At 42.0% G+C, this 21,184-nt stretch overlaps 1 protein-coding gene across 14 annotated transcripts in view; it reads left to right on the forward strand.

Moving 5' to 3' along the window:
* RBFOX2 (RNA binding fox-1 homolog 2) overlaps positions 1-18,479 on the forward strand; it is a 175,648-nt gene extending 157,169 nt beyond the window's left edge. For 11 of the 14 annotated variants that reach the window (XM_053404793.1, XM_053404792.1, XM_053404786.1 and 8 more), the window contains 4 exons: positions 2,239-2,278; positions 11,264-11,352; positions 13,126-13,198; positions 13,783-18,479. In XM_053404793.1, coding sequence (XP_053260768.1) covers positions 2,239-2,278; positions 11,264-11,352; positions 13,126-13,198; positions 13,783-13,827 — 247 coding nt within the window. In that variant the 3' untranslated portion in view covers positions 13,828-18,479. Of the gene's footprint in view, positions 1-1,734; positions 2,205-2,238; positions 2,279-4,739; positions 4,783-11,263; positions 11,353-13,125; positions 13,199-13,782 lie in introns of those variants that run through there. The other 3 variants (XM_053404787.1, XM_053404795.1, XM_053404794.1) reach the window with 3 other exon arrangements.
* The last annotated feature ends 2,705 nt before the right edge of the window (positions 18,480-21,184 follow it).

The following is a 21,184-nucleotide window of genomic DNA, read 5'->3' on the forward strand; positions in this document are numbered from 1 at the left end:
ATGCTGTCCCTGATAGAACGTGGGAGAACATCTTCAAAATCTCAATAAGATTTAAATTGAACATTTAAATCCAGCGTAGTGTCAGAGTTCCGATCCAAAATGGGTCTCAGAATATAGATAGAACTGTGTCTATTCAAGTGATGTTAAATTATACAGTGGTTGGGGAAAGACAATAGTAAGCAAGCTGCTCCCTAAAACTGCCCATAACTGTACTAGTTAATTTTGTAAAATTGACCAATAACTCGCCTTCTGTCGTGGTTGTCATCAGGAAACTCCTATACAGCCGATGACAAAGAAAGAGTTTTATTTCCTTCTGGCAGAGAAAAGAGAATTTTTGATGGTACAATTTGTCTCAGTATACTAGGCCAGGGAGGGAGAGACAGCTTTGCTAGTGAACCAAATAAGTTTCTTTTTCTGAGGGCATAATCACTTGCTGCTAGGTACTACCTTTTATTCCCTCCCCCAAGTGTTTTAAAATGAACCTTTATAAGAGCTGAGTGTTTTTATCCATCTAGTAAACTGTTGAAATTTAGCAAACCACTAGATTCTCTGCAACTCATTCTTATACAAGGTGTCGTTGAAATAATCATAAACATACTTTGTTAACAAGATGGATCTGATAAACTCAACCCAGCAATGAAAGGCCCCTGATTTTCTTCCTTGTAGTGGCCTTCTTCTCACTGCCGAATCAGTGTTACTTTCTTTGTTAAGTTAGTGTCATCAAGCCTGTTTGTCCACATCAGCTGTGTTTTTGTAGATCAAAGTGCCACTTTGTCCATAGGGAATGGATTATGACCATAATGAGACTGGATACCACCTGATCACTTAAACTTTCATCACTGTAGAAGCCTGGTGATCATAAGGCAGACTTACAGTCAAGCTATACTGGCCTTGTTGTTTGTAACTTCCTGTAGGTGGGTATGTTGTGATCAGAGTGGGAGAATCTTGGCATCATTTTGTACTCCAGTCGGCATATGGAAAAAATTACGAGTAACACTGCCTCCTTCCTCCTAGCCTGTGATAACATTAACTGGTAAGCCAGAGACATGCACCCAAGGATCTCATATATGGAGAACTAATGCTTTTTAATATGAGTGATTTAGCATACAGCTTATCCAAAGGAACAAAGCAGGAGAAAGCTGTGCAATGCTAAAGCATGCATTCATAACCAGGGCTGTGGCAAACCCTCTTTTCCTTCCTTGTCCTCCCCTGGTCGCCTGGCCTACCAAAGCAAAGTGCTTTATACTATGAAATATTGGAGTAAGTGTTGGGGCTTTCATGTCTCCGGTTTTTCGCTTCTGGAGGTGCTGGGAGAAACTAATTAGTGGCTGTTAGATGAGAACTTCTGTTCACCTAAACTCTCCAGGTGCTTCTCTCTGCTCTGGAATGTGTCGTTACTATCAGGGATTCCCCTTATTTTTCAATTTTTGGACCTTAGATCAGCCACCTAATTATCTCCGCTTTTGAAAGCAATGCATTGTGGGTATTTCTTTCTTGGTTACATGTAGCTGTGCCTGCCTGGATCAAGAGTTTATTTATTTGGATTTTCCCCCCCGCCCTGAGGTGTTAAATCAGTACTTTTAAAGTACTTTGCATGCTTGTGTGATCAGCCAAATCTTTTCGCATGTCTAATGTACAGGGTATATAACAGGTGATGTATGGATATCAGAAAGTGATCGCACAAGGGTGCAAGATGCATAATTATACGCAACTTTTGGTGTGCTTCTGACCTAGGTGGACTCCAGCCCTTGATGAACTACTCCTAAAGAACTTGTTGGTACTATCTGAAGCCCATTACATGAAGCCAGTTTGTCCATGTGTTTTAGAGGGTTAACTAAAACCCTGGTCCAGGTTACCAGCTAGAAGCAAGGTTTCTCAAGTCGTGTTTCTCATCTTCAGGGCACTGGGTCCTTTAAAAAGAAAAGAAAGACAACACACTATTTTGTATGACGATACAAGGATTGTTCTTTCCCCATCCCCCCCTTTGCATACTGTCTCCCCTTCTGCCCTGCCCGCCTGCATGCTGTGGAGGATGACATGGAGCTGTCTAGCGTGCGTGCGCACACACAATCTCTTGCTGATTTGCTCCTGCCCGAAAGCCCAGGTTATGGTTTCATACATCACCTGCCTGTGTAAAATGCATGTGCATGCTGCCGTCCTCAATAACCGGAATGTGTTTTCTGTTCTTTTTGTTTTGTTTTTTTGTTTTTGTTTTGTTTTTGTGTGGATTTTCTGCAGTGTGGTTTACCAGGACGGATTTTACGGTGCTGACCTCTATGTAAGTACACACACCGGAACCTTTTCATACCCAACCCCCCTGATAAGCCAGCCTTTTTTTTGTTTTGTTATTGTTGTTGTTGTTGATGTTTTTAGTTTGTTTTTCAAATATAATTTACTTTGATTTTCTTCTTCCTTGTGGATATATACATTTATATATTTAAGAATGCAAGCATGTTTCTCTGTCACTGCACTTGCCCCTGGGCGCAAGACCTGCTGTGCCTCTAGGTTTTCTAACCATTGCCAGGGTCAATTTACAAGGTTGAGTGTCCTCTTCACACAGGTACGGTATATGCTGCTAATCAACCTGAGAGATGATTACCAAATTAAAACTTCTTGTCTGTGCATCTCCAATTGGCATAATTTCAACCCTAAAATAAAAAATGAATAGATAACAGGATTGATTTGGCCTCAGATCTTTCCTTTCCATCACTTCTTTACATTCCCCCTCTTGGGACCTTTTGAAGGTTTTATTGAGGTAGGGAACCTAGAGATCTCAAGGTTTACAAAGCCTACACAGTGTAGAAATGTGAATGCTAAGCCTTCTTAGAAAATGTTTGCCCTTGACCAGTATCAGGGTAACTTAAAGGTAGCACATTGCTCCTTCATTCCCTGAATATAATGGTACCTTCTGGCCCATAGTTTGTTCTCTGTAGTTCCCCTGAACAAAAGTGTTAGGTAAAAGGTCATCATCCTACTGTACCTCTTGAAACTTTTCATTACCTATGTGATGTCTTGCATTCCCATGTGATTCAAGAAGCCAGCCTGATCCACAGAATTTCTTGGACTCTGATTTACATGTGCATCTCAGGCAAAGATCAAAGATAACTGGCTCATAAGCAGAATAACTAGGGGCGTACTTTCTCTCTCACTCACTTTATAAGAGAGGTTAAAATAATCCCCCCATATGCATCTGCTGACAATAAAACTTAGCCCAGTATCACCCACTTTGTATTAATTTGAATAGTGGCAGCAGATGTACAGCTTTGATGTCACAGAGACCTTGTAGTTAGGACAGGAGAATGTTGTATTTTTCCTACTAAAGAAAATAGCCTCATTTTAAAAAATCATGTCATTGTTTAAATGTATCCCTTGGTGATGGATGGGGCAGCCTTCAGTTGCTTCTGGTCAACGTCATAAGGTGACATTTGCCCTGTGTAGGCTAGCTACAGCAAGTGTGATACTCTCTGGCTAATCATAGAAAATCCTATTTTGATGGTGATATTTCAGCTCAATGCAGGCATCACTTACTTGTGGATCTTATGTACGCATTGCTTCCTACCTTGGCCAGATTCTGTTATATGTAATTTGTGTAGAAATTCAAAAGGATGACCCTGGGTTTCCGCTAGCACTCCTAAATTGCTGTCACATACAGAGGAGACAGCTGGATACTAGTCATGCAGTGAGGAGACAAGCAAATGAATAGCATCTTTTGCTTAGCATCATCCCTTGCACAGCCAGAGATGCGAATGACAAGAAAGGTGTCAGGTGTGGTAATTTCCCCACTCTTGTTGAAAGGTTTTTCCCCCCAACCTGACTTGTTTTTGGCAGGCAGCTATTTTAGTAGTATATAGAATCTGCACGCCTCTTTTTATTGCATACCCTTGGCACTGAAATATGCCTGAGGCCTAAAATGGCTTTGATGGGTCATTTAGCTATAGACAATGTAGATTCCATACTTTTGTGGGGTTGAGGAAGAGAACAGAAGTAGAGTAAATGAAGTCTCCCAAGGTAGATTAACCAAGCTTTTCCCATTGCTTTTCATTGCCAGCTGAACTGAAATGTATGGCTACATCTCAGTCATATCTTCTGAGCAATCTGCTTTCTGCTGTCTTAATTGGCATGAATCAAAATGAGTGCTGTTTACTTGTAACAACTTGCTAGCTATTCATTTTCCTGCCTCTGGGAAAATAGCTATTGTAAGGGGAATGACGAAGGTATCAGTGTTGTGTAGCTGTTCTAGGAAGGTAGTGAAGGAAACCTACTGGACTGCAAAGTCACCTCCGTGAAGTTTAGATGGTGGCAACAAACTGAAGAAGGAAGAGAGGGAATGATAACAAAGGCAGAGAAGAGCAAATAGAGAAAACTGGCTTCTCATTCTGTTCCCAAATTTTACTGTCCTTTTTTCTGTTCTCCTCTCCCTTTTTTTTCCTCTGAGGCAATCATCCTGCTTAGCTACTTTGTTTTCATGATAAAGGCTATCCCACAAGGTTTATTGCTTTCTGGCATTAAAAATGCAGGTAACTAGCCCCAGGGTGCAGAGGATAGGTATAAGAAGTAACAGCTTCCATTAGCATTGGTTTAGTTTGCAAGAGCAGCTGACTTAAAAGACCAACTGTATATATGAAAAGCGTGCTTGCATCCTCTGGAAAGAAAAGGCTGGTAAGCCCTTTGGGCTTTTTGTGTGATTGTTTCCTTCCACAGCTGTGTTTTTGAACTGCTCTTCCTGTGTTCTGTTATAGAATAGTCTTACAGGAACCAATCATTAGCGCTAAAATACCTCAGGTAGGAGTGCCAGTGTGACCTGCCAACCAATCAGATTGTGGATTGCAGTGAAAAAACAACAACCTTGAATTAATACTAACAGTTCCAACATCAAATTAGAGATGGGAACAGAGTCTTTTTTTTTTTAAGGCCAACATACATTTGTGAGCATGTGATCAAAACTCCAGTACATCTCAGTGCTGCACAAACCATACATTCATAACAAATAGGGCAACTTTCCTAAACCAAAGCAGAAGGCTAGCAACGAGGCAAGTTCCTTGATTTGTCACCCATACACAACCAGTGCAGCAGAAGCACATTTTTATTCTCTTTTTTTCTGTTCTATAATCATGCTTCATACAGGGCATACCTGCTGGCTGTTTTGCAAGAAAAACCTGGGCATTGGTTAGATCCCATTCTGTTATCTGTTACTTAGTTTGGAAGTAGACACTTGAATTTGAGGGAGGGAAAGAAAGAAAGAAAGAAAGAAAGAAAGAAAGAAAGAAAGATCAAAACAATTGGCTGGAGTTATTTTCTGAGATTTGGCAACTGTCAACAGCATAAGTGGTGTCCTGATGGTGCCCTAGAGACAAGAAGCTGGTTCATGTAATAGAATTCCAGCAAATGTCCTTTGCTGCTTACTCTGAGGGATTGTTTCTAGTTCACGTAGTCTCACATTTATGTTGTGTTACAGAGTATTGTTGTCATCTCAAGATTTTGATGCTATGGCTCTGGTTTGTCAGGAAAGTTACCACCACTAGCCAGCTTTAAATACATTTCTGAAACTCCCTAAAACCTTATAAATGGGATTAAGTGTCCCAGAGAAGGTGCAACGCTGTATCTGAACATGGCTTAAGCTAGTTTACACTCAGTGTTTTTCTCCACAAAAGCAGTCTCGGCTTTCCCAGGTTATGACCTGACAGCTCATAGGCAATTCCTGTGGTCGCAATAGGTTGCCCCACCCACTGCTGCTACATTCATAGGAATTGCTGCTGTCATATGCAGATGGTGTGACCTCCAGTTCACACGTTCTATTTTTTTCCACATGGGCACATACTCTGGAATGGTCATGACTGTGCGCATGGAAGAAAGAATGTATTATGTGCAGCTTTGACATTGCAAGGAATCTATGGCTATTATTTGAAAACAAAAAAGAACTAGAAGATGGTGCTCAAGTATGCCAAAACCTTAAAGCACCAGTATCTGCAAAATTCTTATAGCATCATTGTCTTGAGGGTACAGTAAGACATGACAAGAGGAGAGAGGAGCAGAAATCATATTTTGGATCATGGTTGTAGTTGGTTTGTGTTTCTCTGCAATGTCATGAATATCAGTGTGTGATCAACTCTGGAGCCATGTAGTTTATACTAGGCCTTAAGGGTTCACACTGCAAAAATAATCACAAGAAGTTTGTGTGTGTAAAAGCATGGTCCTTATGTTCATATCAGACAATTCTTCAACTTAAAAGCTTCTTTGCATATTGATAAAATGATTGCATCATTTTCTGACTTTTCTATGAAAAGCATTTGTCCCATACACTTGTAAAGTGAAGAAGTGTAAAAAGTTAACATGGCAAAGTTATGACTGTACCCAAAAGCCCCTATAATAGTTTCAGTATTCACTGAAACTTTGGTTTGGCTGAACTAGTGTTTGTATTGCTTTAAAAAGGTACTTAAACCACAGCTGTTTTGTGGGGGATACTCAAAAATCCAGAGAGATGTTTCATTATGCCTTTGGTTGCTGAGCTGTAGTTTATATTCCTGCTTTTTCAGTTGCCCTCCATAAAGCAGAATAATTGAGCTTGGTGTATTTCTGCCACATTGCTCAGGATATCCCATGTGACTGATAGATGAGAACCCTACAACCCAGGTTTGTAGGGCTCCTTATGTATACATGGGATGGGAAAGCATAATTAAAGACAGCTTCCCACTTTGCTAAAGCAGCACCTGTCCTTTCTGCTCTCATTTATACGACCTCATGCTGAAGCAGATAGCCATACAATGTGAAGAGCCTTTCCTTTACCGTACATTTGCTCATTAAGGAGCCACAACCACATTGCTTCCCTCCCCTGCCTTGCTTCCTCTTTACGATAGAGGCTTTGTTTATGGCAGAAAGGAATCTGGCATCGCATGCTCACAGTTAAACTCAATTGGTTTGGAAGGTGATGACAATGCGGTCCAAGTCCTTTACCTAATTGAAATTTGGAGGATTTGGCACAAATCACCTAGAAATTGAGATTAAATAATTTTAAGCATATGCTCATTACTGCCCAGCTGCAGAGAAATATAGAACAGCTGGTCATGATCTGTCCCTTTCACTGGTTGACAAGAACACTCAATATTGCTCTTAAGGCTGTCCTGTGATGATTAGGGTTATTTGTGAGTAGCTGCAGAGAAGTGTAAAATAATACTTGAGGGTAGGAGGTGGGAAGAACAGGATAATCCTATGTGATCTAGTCAGCAGGCCTCTTCTGGGAGAGCCGTGGACATGCCATAATTGTAGGAGGGTGATGTTTTGCAGGGTCCCCTATGCATGCTCTAAGGAATTTCAGATAACTTCAGAGTAGTGCAAACGTCCAGAAAGTCCTGCTGCGTGAAGAATCTTGCACCAGGATTTTACATGTCTGTTTCACAGACACACATCTAAAACATTCCTATGGTCTGGAGAAGTAAGTTCATTACATTTTTTTTTCTTGTTGCATTATGACCTGCTAAATTTCAAGCAAGCACCATCAACACAAACAGCTACTTGTACATGCTCCTTCCTTTTCAGTGAGGAGCATGTTAGAGATTCATTTAATCCCAGCTCTTGACTTCATTCAACACATCCATAGTAAGGATTTGCAGTCTTTTGCATCAGCACTGATGCAGTCATTCACACGTACACATCTGCCATTTTGTATTAACAATTTCACCTCTGCATAAGTGCATGCTTACCAGAAAATACACATCAACCTTTTAAACTTCATTTTTCCAATGAATTATTTTTCCTTTCCCCTCCATTCATTGTGCAGTCAGCTGAAGAAATGTTAAGATCTCGCTCTAAATCTCTCAGTGGAGTCTCTGTTCCCTTCTCTGATATAACAGATGGGTTATTGCTTGTTATAATTATTAACATTTGTGGTGTGGGTCGGGGTTAGGGTGGGGATGGATTTATTTATTTATTTATTTATCTATCTATTTATTTATTTTGGGGGGTGTATATGGGACTTGTTTAAGGTATGCAATGTTAACTCCAGTGGTGACTGACTGTTTCCGTAATAGCAGGTCTTTGTGGCTGCACGCTCTAGTTATTGAGGCTGTGTACTTCACCAAGCTTGTGGTAGAGTCTAGGGCAAACTGCTGTCCCAAGAGAATGCTGGGATAGATAGAACTAGCCAATATCAGTCTGAACGTGGTGATTTTGCTGGTTGTTTTTAGTTCCAAATGTCGGCATGCTTAGTTTTCATTTTCTTTGTCAAATTTGATTAATAAATGTTACACCATTCCCTTTTCCCACCCTGATTCCGCTCTGTTTTATTCCTTTACAAGAAATGCAAGTTAAAGAGACTGAAATGGGGAAAACCTTTCCTTCTTTTCAAACTGCATCTTGTCCTCATGTTCACAATCCTGCCGAACACAACTGATTATCTGAAATGTCAGTGGAAAAATATATTGGGAAAGGAGCGCGCTGGGCACATTTTGAGGCAAGCTGCTCAGCCGTCACTGTTGCCAAAGACGGAAATGGCTAAATCTGAGCATGCCTGAATATCAGATGCATTGGTAGTTCTGCAGCCTGATTTTCGAAAAAGGAAAGAAAAGGGATGATTGCTGCGAATGTGTATCAAAGCTTACTTTGATCTGCTGTTCACTGTAAAATTCTCTCTTAGCTACTAGTGAGCAGCACAATGGGATTAACAAAGAATTAAAACAGAGCTACTGTGGGAGGCTTAGTGTCATGTCATTTCCCTATTTAGGGAGATGCAATAGAGCAATTCTCCACTCTGCTGTAGCAGGGGACTATTTTGGTGCCTATTTTTGGAATTACCTTAATGCACCATAGATAGGTAAAGCAACTTGCATGTGAATCAGGGAGAAGGACCCCCCTTCCCTCGAATAGAGCTTTGAAGATTAGTCATTTCCAAAGGGTTTGTACACTGCAGAAGTGGAACAACTGAAAAATTTGCAATATTTACTATGAGCTTCTCCACCTGTAATAGCTAGATGGGGAGGAGATACTATTGTGTTCATACTGAATTTGCATTCATAATGAATCTGTTCCATACTTCTAACACATCTGCATTCTTTTGTTTTAGGCTGCCCTCTTCCTTGCACCCCCCCTCGAAATACAGTAACTCCAATAAAAGACAGAAGTATAAAATTAAAATTACAATTGTCCCTGCACAGCTATGGATACTATGCAATAGATGGGACAAAACATGCACCTGGCTTTTGCAGCCTTGTGGTTCACTTCATTAGGTAGTAGTTGCCATTTTGATCTCAGAGAACCTAAAGTACAAGTGAGGTGAAATGGCATATTTTTATTGAATGAACCCTAGGTTGGTTGCAGGAATGTTAGTATTCTTTTTAGTTTTTCCGAAATCTTTTGAGTTACTGGAATTATTGGGTTATTGGCATAATGCAAGTTTGAGAACCCACACAATATCTTCTTTATTTACACAGAGGATGTTTAACTCAGTGACAGTAGTTTCAGGCTTCATGATTTGCTGTTATAATTTCTGTTCTGTATAAGCCATTTGAGTGAATGTTGAGATGGAACTTTTAGAAAAGAAGGTCTCTCCATTCCATGGGACATCATTTTCAAGCTGTTTTTACATCATTTGTCTTAATTATGTCATTGGTCCAGTAAAATTGCAATAAGAAGATCAATTTTATCAATATGGTAAAATAAAAACATGCAATAAGAAGTTTCCTTCTAATGATTGCAGTGGGGACCTAGAACATGCTAGTGCTTTTAAAAGTTAAATTGTATTCCAAGAACAATTAAAATAAAATAAAAGGTCCAGCAACGAAGCATAAATGTTCCATAAAATCATATTGTACAGCTGAGCCGCGCATTAAAAGAAAACTTGATTAATGTCTCTTCATAATGTCCTACTCTTAAGCAATATTTACTAATATTAGTAAAACTAACAACATGTGGCTGTACAACATGAAGACTTGAACTGAGTCCCTCTTTAAAGACTTCAGGTTGAGACAGGCAGGCAGTTTTGTGCAAGGGAGAAGTTGGGAGTATGGGCAGGTAGTTGCATGAATGAGAGAAAATGTGGTTATGAGGCTTGGTAAGGGGAGCTTAAATGTGACTAGCAGCAGATACAGAGAATAGATGGGGTAGTGGTAGTCCAGGAAATGGTTTATAGAAGGTGTAAAGGATTTGTGGAGGGTTTAATGGAGGGGTGAGGAAAGCATGCTGTTTTTCGCTGATGAAGACTGTGTGTTACAGATATGGTAGTTCATAAAAGATAAGTAGAGGGTCTTACAAGCTAAGACTCAGTCATAGTCTTTGTCCTAAGCAAGAAAGTGCTGCTGCAGAGACTTAAGTGGGAAGACTTTGGCATAGCAAGAAGAGGCTGGAAAAAGCACACACAGAGAGAGGTATTCTGAATTGACTGAAGAAATGGGGGAGAATGAGATGGCAGGAAGGAAGTCCATCCATATGAATGGCACTTTAGTTCTTTGGAGACACATAGGGTTTGATCTTAACAGTCTGCTTTTGAGATTTCATTTCAACATGCATTTTCATGTATAGAATTTGCCTCTCAAATGTTGACTTTACCTTGTACATGTGCCTGTAATGATGAATTTCAGGCCTCCATCCAATTTAAGCAAACCTACTTGGGGACAATTCTTTTCGTGTGTGTGTGTGTGTGTGTGTGTGTGTGTGTGTGTGTGTGGCGCCATGCAGCTTGCATTATACATTTGCTGCCCTTAGAGATGACTCTGTTGGTTGCTTGTCTCTTGGGTTATCTACCCTTTCGGTTCTGGCTAGCCCAGATGATCAGGGCTATGAAACTGGTTCATGTGCATCTTGATGCCTCTCTTGAGGATCTGGGCTTGAAACTTTCCCTTTTCCTCAACTAACAACAATAAAGTAGGAGAATCTCTTGAGTTATTCTGCAATATTCTGGTTAAAATGATAACCATTTGTGACACTTGCTCCCTCCCAAGGAACTCTCTTTACCGTGGTTATGTCATGGGGTGGGATGACAGCATCTCTCTTTTTGTTTTTCTTGCTGATTCATCCTCCTGCAGAGACTACCATAGCAGAGTCTCTTCCATCCGAATCGTCTGACAAGAGACGTGTGATGCGGAATTTCCCCTCCGCCACTTGGGGGAAGGGGGAAATGACAAAATATGCAAAGGGGTTGGGCAGCCTCTTATGATTTAATGTGACATCGGAGTCGATGCAGTTTGAAACACCACCTCTCTATGTGTTGTATGTATGACTCCACTTTGTTTGAGGGGACAGGTATCTATAAAGTCAGTTCTCTTCTTTCCTGCAGGGCGGATATGCAGCCTACAGATATGCACAGCCTGCTACCGCAACGGCAGCCACTGCTGCTGCAGCCGCTGCAGCGGCTTACAGCGATGGGTATGTAAGGAGGGGGTGGTTCCGGTGTATCTGGGGATCAAAGGGTATTGTTCCATCCCAGCCCTCCATTGCCCCATGCTTCCCAACACACCCTGGATGCAAACTTTAAAAGCACCACTTCCAACTGGGCAGTGTAGCTAGCAGCTGTTACATGGCGAGTGCGTTCCAAGCATATAGTTCCGCATCATCACTTCCTCCCTCTTCCAAAAGAGGCAGCCAGGCTTTGTGTCAGGAGCAAAGCAGCCAACTCTGCTCCTAGTCCTTTGACAAGGCACTGGCCTTTGCGATTGTCACGTGTTGGGTGCCGGAAAGGACAATGGTAATTTGTGCAAGGGTGCATTAGTTTATATTGCTTGCGTTGTGGATGCCACGCAAGTTGTACTCACGAAGGAGAACAATAAACAGGCCCAGCTTTAGCCCCACTGGTGATGAGCCTTGCTGCCCTCATCCTGTGTCCTGGACCAGATGTGGGATGGAATGGGAAACTCTGCAGGTACTGAGAGAGAGATCTCAGGGGTGGGTTCTCATGTGTTTTTGTGAATAGCTGTCTGTGACTAAATAAATGGCTTGTCACTAGATTGTGGCCAGATAGTCACTGGGCAGCATTGTGAAGTTGCAGCAACCCAGCTCTATCCTCCTTTGAATCCTGATCTGCAGTAGAAATTACCAGACCTTTCAGTCCCCATGACGGATAGTGCTTGGTGCATGGTGCATGGTTCTTTTCTCCAAAGACCAGCAGAAATGCAAACCTGTTGTGTTATTGCTCTGTGTTGATTGCAAGAGGCCACTATAAAAACATGGTGGTGTGGATCAACCCTCCTAGTTCATCACTTTCCTTATTAGCTACCAGACTCAAAATGTCAACCTATTAAATTATTACTTGGTTTGTCATTTGAAACAGGCTGTTTACACATCTCCACCCCTGCCCCCTGCAAGTCCTGCATGAAGCAGCATGGGGGGGGGGGACGGGGACAGAGAGGAATGGCAGCCATTTTGTGGCTTCACTAGCCATCAGCTAGTTTTAAATGGATAGGAGAATATTCTTTTGCGTGCCTCCATTTCTCTGCTGGTGGCATGGCTGCAAGTTGTCAAGTGGTTAAAGATCCTTGGATCATAAGCACTATATGCAGAGCATTTTTTCATAATTAAGAGTGGCTTACAAAGTAACAAAGCATTTGCATTGGAAGTACAATTTGTGTAACTTTCGCTCTTATTCTGTACCTTTTACTTCAAGCTCCCAATGCACAGCCCTGTTTGGCATTCCTGCAGCATGTGCCTGAATGCCACCTCTTTTGCATTAGTGTGTGCTCTGGATTTTGGGAACCCACTTAAAGTGGGTGTCTTAAGGTGCCAAGCATGATGTCTGCCTCATTCCTTGCAAGACTCACACTTGCCTGCCTGCCTACCTACCTAAATGATCAGTTATAGCCATTTTATGGGTTGCAGGATTAAGGATTTCTTGAAATCTAAAATCATGACCCTCTCATGTTGAAACAAAAGGCAACTTGCTTGCTGTGGGCAAAAGCAGTCCAGAATGACTTTTTTTAAGGACGAAGTTTTAATTTAATTTTACTATTTGGGTGCTCGTTATTTCTGAGCATTTAGAGTTAGCAGCCCCGTGTATCAACTCAAGAATTCCTTCTTGAAATAAGTTGCCTCTTCGGATATGGAGAGCTGAGAAAAGGGACCATACAGCTTCCTTTTTCTCTGATGAAGCAGATGTCTTGTAAGCCTGTGAAGTGACTTTGCCCCCTTCCCCTTCTCTTTCTTCAGTTATGGCAGGGTGTACACAGCAGACCCTTACCACGCCCTTGCCCCTGCCGCTAGCTATGGAGTTGGCGCTGTGGTGAGTATGTCTTTTCTCTCACATTCACAGGTTTTTTTATTTTTTATTTTACCAAGAGACCTTGGCCTGCAATAGTGTCTCTAGATAATGTCATGGGTTGTAAGTGAAGCATCAGAAGTACCGTGTTTTAAACTGGATATTGGTTTATTGAGTTGTGTCTGCCAGAGGGGCTGTGAATTATTCCTAATGGTTTGTTTGGAAGCTGAGCTATAACAGTCCCCAGCTTCCTTTATTTCTGCTTTCAAGCATTCCCAGGTTTTTCTACAAGTAGTCTGCCTGCTCATGATCTTCCATTCCTTGAGAGCAACTTTCGGTTTAGCTTCTAAGTCATGTAGACTCAGCTCTGTATGCTGGCTCCCAGAGATCCATGCTGTGACGCCCAAAGGAACTGGCTTAGCAACCAGAAGGGCACAGACCAACAATAAAGAAGAACTAGGAGGCTAGAAGGGCAGGGTCTGCCGTTGTCACAGATTGTCTGCTCTTGATCTAAGAAGTGTAAATGGGGCGTAATATTCATAGACGCATGCTGGAGACTGCCACCTAACCACCGTCTTTCCCCTGCCCCTGTCTGTTATCTTCTGCAGGCAAGTTTATACCGAGGTGGCTACAGCCGATTCGCCCCTTACTGAAGTGACATGAGCCCCCTGCAAGTGGGACAGCCCCCCCAGTTCATGAGGCCTGGCTATTGCAATATTTACTAGTAGAGGAACTCTATAGCAAGAAGAGGAGGAAAACAAAAGAAAAAAAACGAGAAATACTTTTTTATACCTCACTATGTTCTTTGAATATGTATTTTTCCTTTAAATTTCTGCCTTTAATTCTTTTGTTCCAAAGATTGTGCATTTTTGGGGTTTTTTTGGTTTTGTTTTTTTAAAAACTGTGGTAAACATAATGCATTTCCATGTGTGTATATGCGTAGCTTATCCTACCAATCATAAAAAGAAATGAATAGTGCTAAGGAGCACCATTAGGAACCAGTATCATGGAACTAAATCGGGAACATGCAGACGTTTTATTTTACCTGGGTCTGGTGCCTGAGGCCTGCGATACACAAGGAATAGCCCCCCTCCGCCTGCAAAGGGCAGTGCTGATTGGCTGCAGCTGGAACCTGCATGCTGTTTGGAAACACAAAATGTTCCCTTTTTATCATCACCTGACAAACATGGGCTCAGGACAGTTCTAGAAGTGTCAAGATTTTAGAGTTTTCAAGACAAGACTCCTCAAAACTGCCCAAAGACTTCGTCTGTTAATGGTTTTAGGGGGACAAGACTTGAAATACATTTATGATCTTACTGCTTCTATACATAAGGCCCCCCTTTAGTGATTAACGTCCACTACCAAGGCTGTCCTTAGTTTCTTTCACTTGCTATGGTCTTCCTCTCTTCCTGTCCTTCCCCTCTTTTCTTTTCTGGAGGAGCAGCAGATGTGGGACAACGACTGCAGAACTTGAAGCCATGGTGAAGAGTTACATCTTCAATAACAAGGAATCTGATGGCCATGTCGTGCACACCCTGAAGTTATAGAAGAATGATTGGGGGGTGGGGGAGCTTGCACCAGTGCCACTCTGAGCTAATCATTCACCCAGTTTCCAAGATCCTTCTTCTTTTCACCCTAAGATACTTAGCTTTGCTGCAAGTATGCCACCAAAAAAATTGCTTGAAGAGAAGAATATGGCCTGGATTATGAACCTAGAAAAGCAGCAGAGGCAGTGGGAATGATATTTTGTGTTGCAAAACTATACTTAAAGTAATCCTTGTGTAGCTTCAGCGTCTGGGGACAAGCAGAAATATATTTCAAAACACGATTTATAAATGGAAGAAACTTCTGACTTATTATGTAACACAGAGCCTTTAGTGGGTCATCTTCTGCCTCTCTGGAGAGAAATCTGTGTCCATACTGCTCAGCTTGGATATGAAGTGCAGGTTGTGAGGTCTTCAAAAAGACTCTGAGCCCAGGGATCCCCCTCCTTTACATTTTTTTAAAATACAGTATCATGGAATGTCCTTTTTATTATGCAGTGGGTTATCTTGTAAATTGCTATAGAAGCATGAGTGTGATGACAAGCAAGCCTCTGCTCCCAGATATCTGCCGCCAACATTTGGAAATTAAAAGGGGCAGATGAGGTCCTGCTTTGCCCTCTAAGCTTTCTTGATTCTCTCAGCACCTCTTGCAGACTCTCTGCAGTTTTGTCCTGAAAAAAACCCTACATGTTAGAGAAGCACAATTCCCTTTGGCTCCTTGGCCTGCCTACATTGGTACTGGGTGACCTTTCGCCCCTGAAAGGGCAGCTAGGGGTGGACTTGTAGCTGAAGCCTTCTCAACTTCTGCCATCATCTGCTCACCACCAGTGATGCCAGCTTAGGAACGGAGACACCTTGTTGCCGCTATTGAGGAGGTTCGCTGACCCAGCCTACGCATAACTTGCATCTTCTGCTCCCACTCCTGTAGTGCCCTCTCAGCGCTTGCCAGAGAGCACCAAGGATGCTGAACAGGGTTCCTGAAGCAAGAAGGACAGAGGAGATCTGAATTAAGCTAGAGACTCTTAACCATATTGATTCTCCGGAACAAGGCGACACCAAACTGCCAGCCTATTGGCCACTTTTTGTTTTCGTTTTGTTTTTTGTTGTCTTGCTTTTCAAGCCAAAGTTTGGTTTGTTGCTGTTTATGACAATTTCTGTTGGTTTTTGTATATAAATATTTTAGTTAGGCTGAAAATATGGAATAGGAGAGTGGGGTGTCAGGGCTAACATGAAATCAAGGAAAAGTAAGAGGAAGGTCAGGTTTTACAACTTGCATAAATTTTCTAGTGTCATATTCTCCGGAAGTCTGTATCCATCACAAAGTGGATTGGGGGGGGTGAGTCGGGGGGGGGGGTTAGGATCAGGTTCCTGCTAGGGGAATGAGACACAGCAAATACCTCTGAACTGCATTACCAGCCACATAGGAGGGGAGCCTTCTGTTAGCATTATGGAGAAAAGATGCAGTTTGCATATAGCTCTCTTGCATTTGAAATATCAGGTGGTTTGGATGCAAATGGATTTTCCAGGCTATGTAATTCTTCCATTAAGGAATCTGAGCACCACTGAGTGCTGGTCATGAAAGGCCAAGTGGACCTACTAGCACATCCCATTATAAATAATTCCTGGTTTGAGCATCGGTCACCTTGGCCTTTATCTGAGCTGCTGTGCATGCCCTGAAATCTGATTTTGATCAAGGCACTTTCCTGTTAAACAAAAGAACAAGGCTTCCCCTCTTCTGTGCTCGTCAGTGATGTCACTTTGACAATACATTCCCATCTACAGGTATCTCCGAAGCCTCAGAATATCTTAACGAACCGGTCTTGTTATATTGCAGCTTTTTAGTAAGATATTATACGGTTATCCTTCCTAGAGTGGCTGCAACACCTTTATAGATGTGGGTACAAAGTTAAAGCTTTGCAGGTCTTCCTAAGAGCAACCCTCAATACTAGAATAGATGTGGAGGAACACTTCAAATTTCAAGGGTAGAAACCAAATTTAGCCAAAGTATCCTTTGCTGTGTCCCACTCCTAAAGAGGGAGTTGGAAGGGAATCTGGGAGATATAATGCTGCTTGTCAGTGCTCCAGCATGCCAGCATCTGAGAGATCCTTAGCTCTTTTGGGGTTGGTGGGCAAGGAGACTAAAATAGGGTGTTGCCGGTTTGCACTGGTTTTAACATAGGAAAGCGAAAACCCTAACGAACAAGGTGAAGAACCGGTGTAAAGGGTTTTTTTGTGTGTGTTTGTTTTTATTTGTCATGCTCTTGCGAATGTCAAACATGTTTGTAGTATACACCAGTGTGACTTGATTCTTTGTTGCATAAAACACTATTTTGATGATGATATTGTCTGAACAGCCCACCCTTCTCTGCCCACTCCCTGCCTCCCTTTCCTATTTTGAAATTGCTTTTTATTCTGTAATGAAAAGAAATGAAACCTCCAGTTAATGAGGCAAGCTGATTTCTGGTTGTCGAGTAAAACTGGTCTTTTCTGTGTATTTTGCGGGTGTTCTTCTCCTTCACCCTCCCTTGGTCAGTTTAATCCCAAGACACAAAGTGCATCACTCCTGGTTCTCCTCTGTGAAGCAAACTGCAGTAAGATGTCAGTTTTCAGAGCTGTCTGCCATAACTAACGGTGACGAAAGAACACACTGGGAATAATGTAATCCTCTCCAGTAACTTTGTCGAGTTGACATTTCCAGGCTGTGGCCAGGTACATATTAGGAGGACTTCCAGATAAATTGAATCTAAACACTGCCAGTTGAGGAGGACTGGAAACTGAATAAAACAACAACTGCTCCTCAGCAGTTGCCATCTTTCCTGCCAAGGTCCCCCCCGCCCCAAAGCCGTCCACTGGAGTATTCATTTGGCTGGTAGTCTTCATCATGCCACTTAGCTAATAGTGTCCCCCCCCCCTCATTTTTGTTTTTTAAGGAATGATTGGAAGCATCTTGCTTGGTTTTCTCTCTTTCAGTGGCGGAAGATTGGAGTCCAGTTCTTGCTGCTTTAATAAGCAACTTGTCAAGGAATCTAGTTATATACTCAAAATAGTCATGCATTGCAGTTTGGGCAGCTCACCCTGCCTACAGTCTAAAAGAGATAAAAGTAATCCTGGAGATATAATTTGGGTTAGTTTGTGTTTTTGTTTAAAAAAATAATAATGTGTAAATAGCTGGGGCAAAACCCTGGCCCAGTGGCAAATGTCAGGCAGGACTGTAGGGCAGTACCAAGACAATTTAGAGTTTACTAACTGCCCGAGTTGATTTAATACTTGGGAGTTTTTCAGTGCAAGGCCTGAAATGCCCCAAACTGATTTGCCCATTCTTGCAGTGTCTCCTGCACCTCTCCCTTGCCAGATCACCTTGGGACATAGGATGCATTGTAGTTAGACGCTCTCCCCTCCTCTGGATCAATTCCCAGGGTGCCCAAGCTGCTTGTCCAGGGTCTCATTTCCCTGTTGACACTGGAGAAGTAGAAGTCTCTAACATCCCTACCCCTGCCCCCTGGTTAAGTATCATATTGTACAGTAGCTTTCAAACCATACAGTATTCATTGGGTTACTCTTATTATTATCAAGTAGCTGGAATTGTGAAGGTCGGAGTAGTTAGATCTTTAGCTTTTATTCCTTTTTTGTATTACTATCCATGTGTATAAATTATTGATCATGTTGCTGGCTTTTATAAACTCTAAGCAAGGGAGGAGCCCTTCTTCACCCTTTGCAAATGGTAATGAAGCACTGTTTTTAAATAAAAGAGAGAAACACCACTCCTGGACTAAAGTGTTTTTATTCAATAGATTTCATATACGAGTCCCCGCTTCCTGTTTCCATTTACGACAGTGATGGGGATCCTGCGCCAATGGTCAGAGAGGATGGGAGTTGTAATCCAGCAACATCTGGAGGGATTTTTCTGCTTTGATCTAAAGAGCAAATCCGATCCCATTAAGGAATGAATTGTGAAGCTCCAAGAAACCAGACCTGGACAAAATGGACAAGCATACAGTACATAGAGGTTTTGACAGAATGCCAGACTATACAATCAAAATAAATCAGAGATGTTTCTGTGATGATTCAGCTTGCTAATTTTTGATGCTCTGAAACATCTGGCATTTCCAGTTTGGAAGGAAAATAGAAAATATGAGAGGAAAGAGGTGCAGGGATAGAGGAAACATGTTTGTTAGCCATTGAGATATTTAGTGGTTTGTTCCCTAGTATCACTGTAAACCATATCCTGGTCTTTCCTTTTTTCCGAACCTTTAGACCAGTGTTTCCCAACCTTGGGCCTCCAGCTGTTTTTGGACTACAACTCCCATCATCCCTAGCTAGCAAGACCAGTGGTCAGGGATGATGGGAATTGTAGTTCAAAAACAGCTGGAGGCCCAAGGTTGGGAAACACTGCTTTAGACAACAGCGCCATCAGCAGTTCAAAGTTGAAGCTTCAGTATCATTAAGGATACTCCCAGGATTTGAACAAAGCTCTAGTCTCCTTGGTGAAATCAAGGTGAAATGAGCTACTGTTGCTGTCCCTACCACCCAGCATTGTGTGCCTCCCTGTTCACTGAGCCTGGATGTCTGAAATGGCTGCTCACATGGGCTTCCATTCAGTTTGAAATTCTTGGGCAATCAAGGCCTCATGTGGACGCCTATGCACATAGAGCTCTATATCTTCAGACGCCCATGCTCAACATGAGGAAGTTGGGTGAAAGCAGCAGTGCCACACCATTAAATCTGCACACACAACACATGAAAAGGCTTCTTGCCTGACTTTTGTTAAATGCTTTGCCAAGTTATCAGAACCTTGATGAACTAAATTCCTCATCTGGCACTGGTCATTGGCATCTCTTGAATCCTATTTCCTGTGTTTCTGGGCAGAATTAGACGACTGCCATTAACTTGACTCTTCAAACTATCCTTTCATTATGGCATTACACCATTGGATCCGAGATGCTGAGCTGGTTTTCAGAAGCCTTTTCAAATCTCATTGCTGCAGTAGATTGACTGCATATGGTGGGGCAGTTGCAACTATGTGAAGAACAAATAGTGAAGAGTCTAGGCTTCAAATGGTAAAGCATAGGCAAAGCACTGGATTCAGAAGGACCCAGGATCAGTTCCCAGCACCTGCTGTTCAATAGTCTCAGGTAGCAGGATGGAGAAAGGCCTTTGTCTGAGACCTTTGAGAGCCATTTGCATTACTGGACCAGAAAGACCAATGTTCTCCCTCTATGTGGCAACTACATGCGATCATGTCTGACCCCACATCACAATTGAAATATGGAGCAACAGGAATCTGGAAATGCTTGTCTCATTGCATGTGAGGATGATACAAATAGCTGGTTATCCGCATTTGCTAAGATTGCCCTTTATTGAGATGATAAACAGCCTCTGTGTCTCAAAACAGTTAAGTGAATCCACCTCAGCACTTAGCAATGACTACACGGGGTATGGAGATCAGCAATTCCGAGGAGATTTATGTCCTGGAAAAGCTTGGGAGTCAATCCCCGTGCTCTCATGCATTTAACCTCTTGCAAACAATTGTTGAAGGTTAATGCGTTTACATTTTGCAAGGTGGTCTGAGATGAGCAGGTAGAAGGTACTTTCAGCTATAAAGTATTAGTCTCTAAAACATTAGCATTTTGCAAGTAGATAAGCCTAATAACTAGAAAGCAAGAGCAAATTACACTCCTGGAAACTGCTTTTAAAGCAGGATTATTTTTGCAATTACCAGAGATATTGCTAGCCCATCCTTTACAGTGTGCACTGGGCTTGGTAGCAGTGCCACATGGTGGCTGATTAGATGTAAATAGAATATCCTTCTTTAGTTAATAGTTTGGGGTCAGTGACAAACTTGGGTTGGAAGAAGACTTGTTGGATCAGTCACTTTGAGAAAGAGCATAATACAGATGTAGCAACAACAAAAAAGAGATTTTTTTTTTCAAGAAACCTAAAGCACCATAATTTGAAACACAAGGTTATGGATTAGATTGCATGATAGAGCCTTGATCCAGCAAGGGAGGCTCCTCCACACAAGCTCAGACTACATGGTACCGATTCAGATCTGAAATTCATGGTAGCCATCGTGCATTTTTGAGCCATGTGCCTTTTGATGGAGAGGTGCACCCCCTTCTGGAGCTGCAAATCTTTATGTACACTGATTGCATGTGAGCAGAGCAGATGGCATAAGCCAGTTGAATATCTGGCTGCTTTCACACTATTTGTCTTTTCTGTTGTTGAATTTGTGAATTCGATTGGTGTACATAATGCAAATTATGGTGCATTTTAAATTTCAAATAAGCTGCTAGAAATGTGATGTAATTAAAAATTGTCTGCTGGGATTATCATTTGAAAACCGTGTGTGTGTGTGTGTGTGTGTTTCTAAGAACACAGAAATACAATTAGCATTTGATCCCATCAGCTGTTCTCTAATATTCCTTGGGAAATGTAGCTTCCATCTCTGTACTGGGATTTCTACAAG

This window comes from Podarcis raffonei, chromosome 10, assembly GCF_027172205.1.
Source record: "Podarcis raffonei isolate rPodRaf1 chromosome 10, rPodRaf1.pri, whole genome shotgun sequence".
NCBI classification, from domain to species: Eukaryota; Metazoa; Chordata; class Lepidosauria; order Squamata; family Lacertidae; genus Podarcis; species Podarcis raffonei.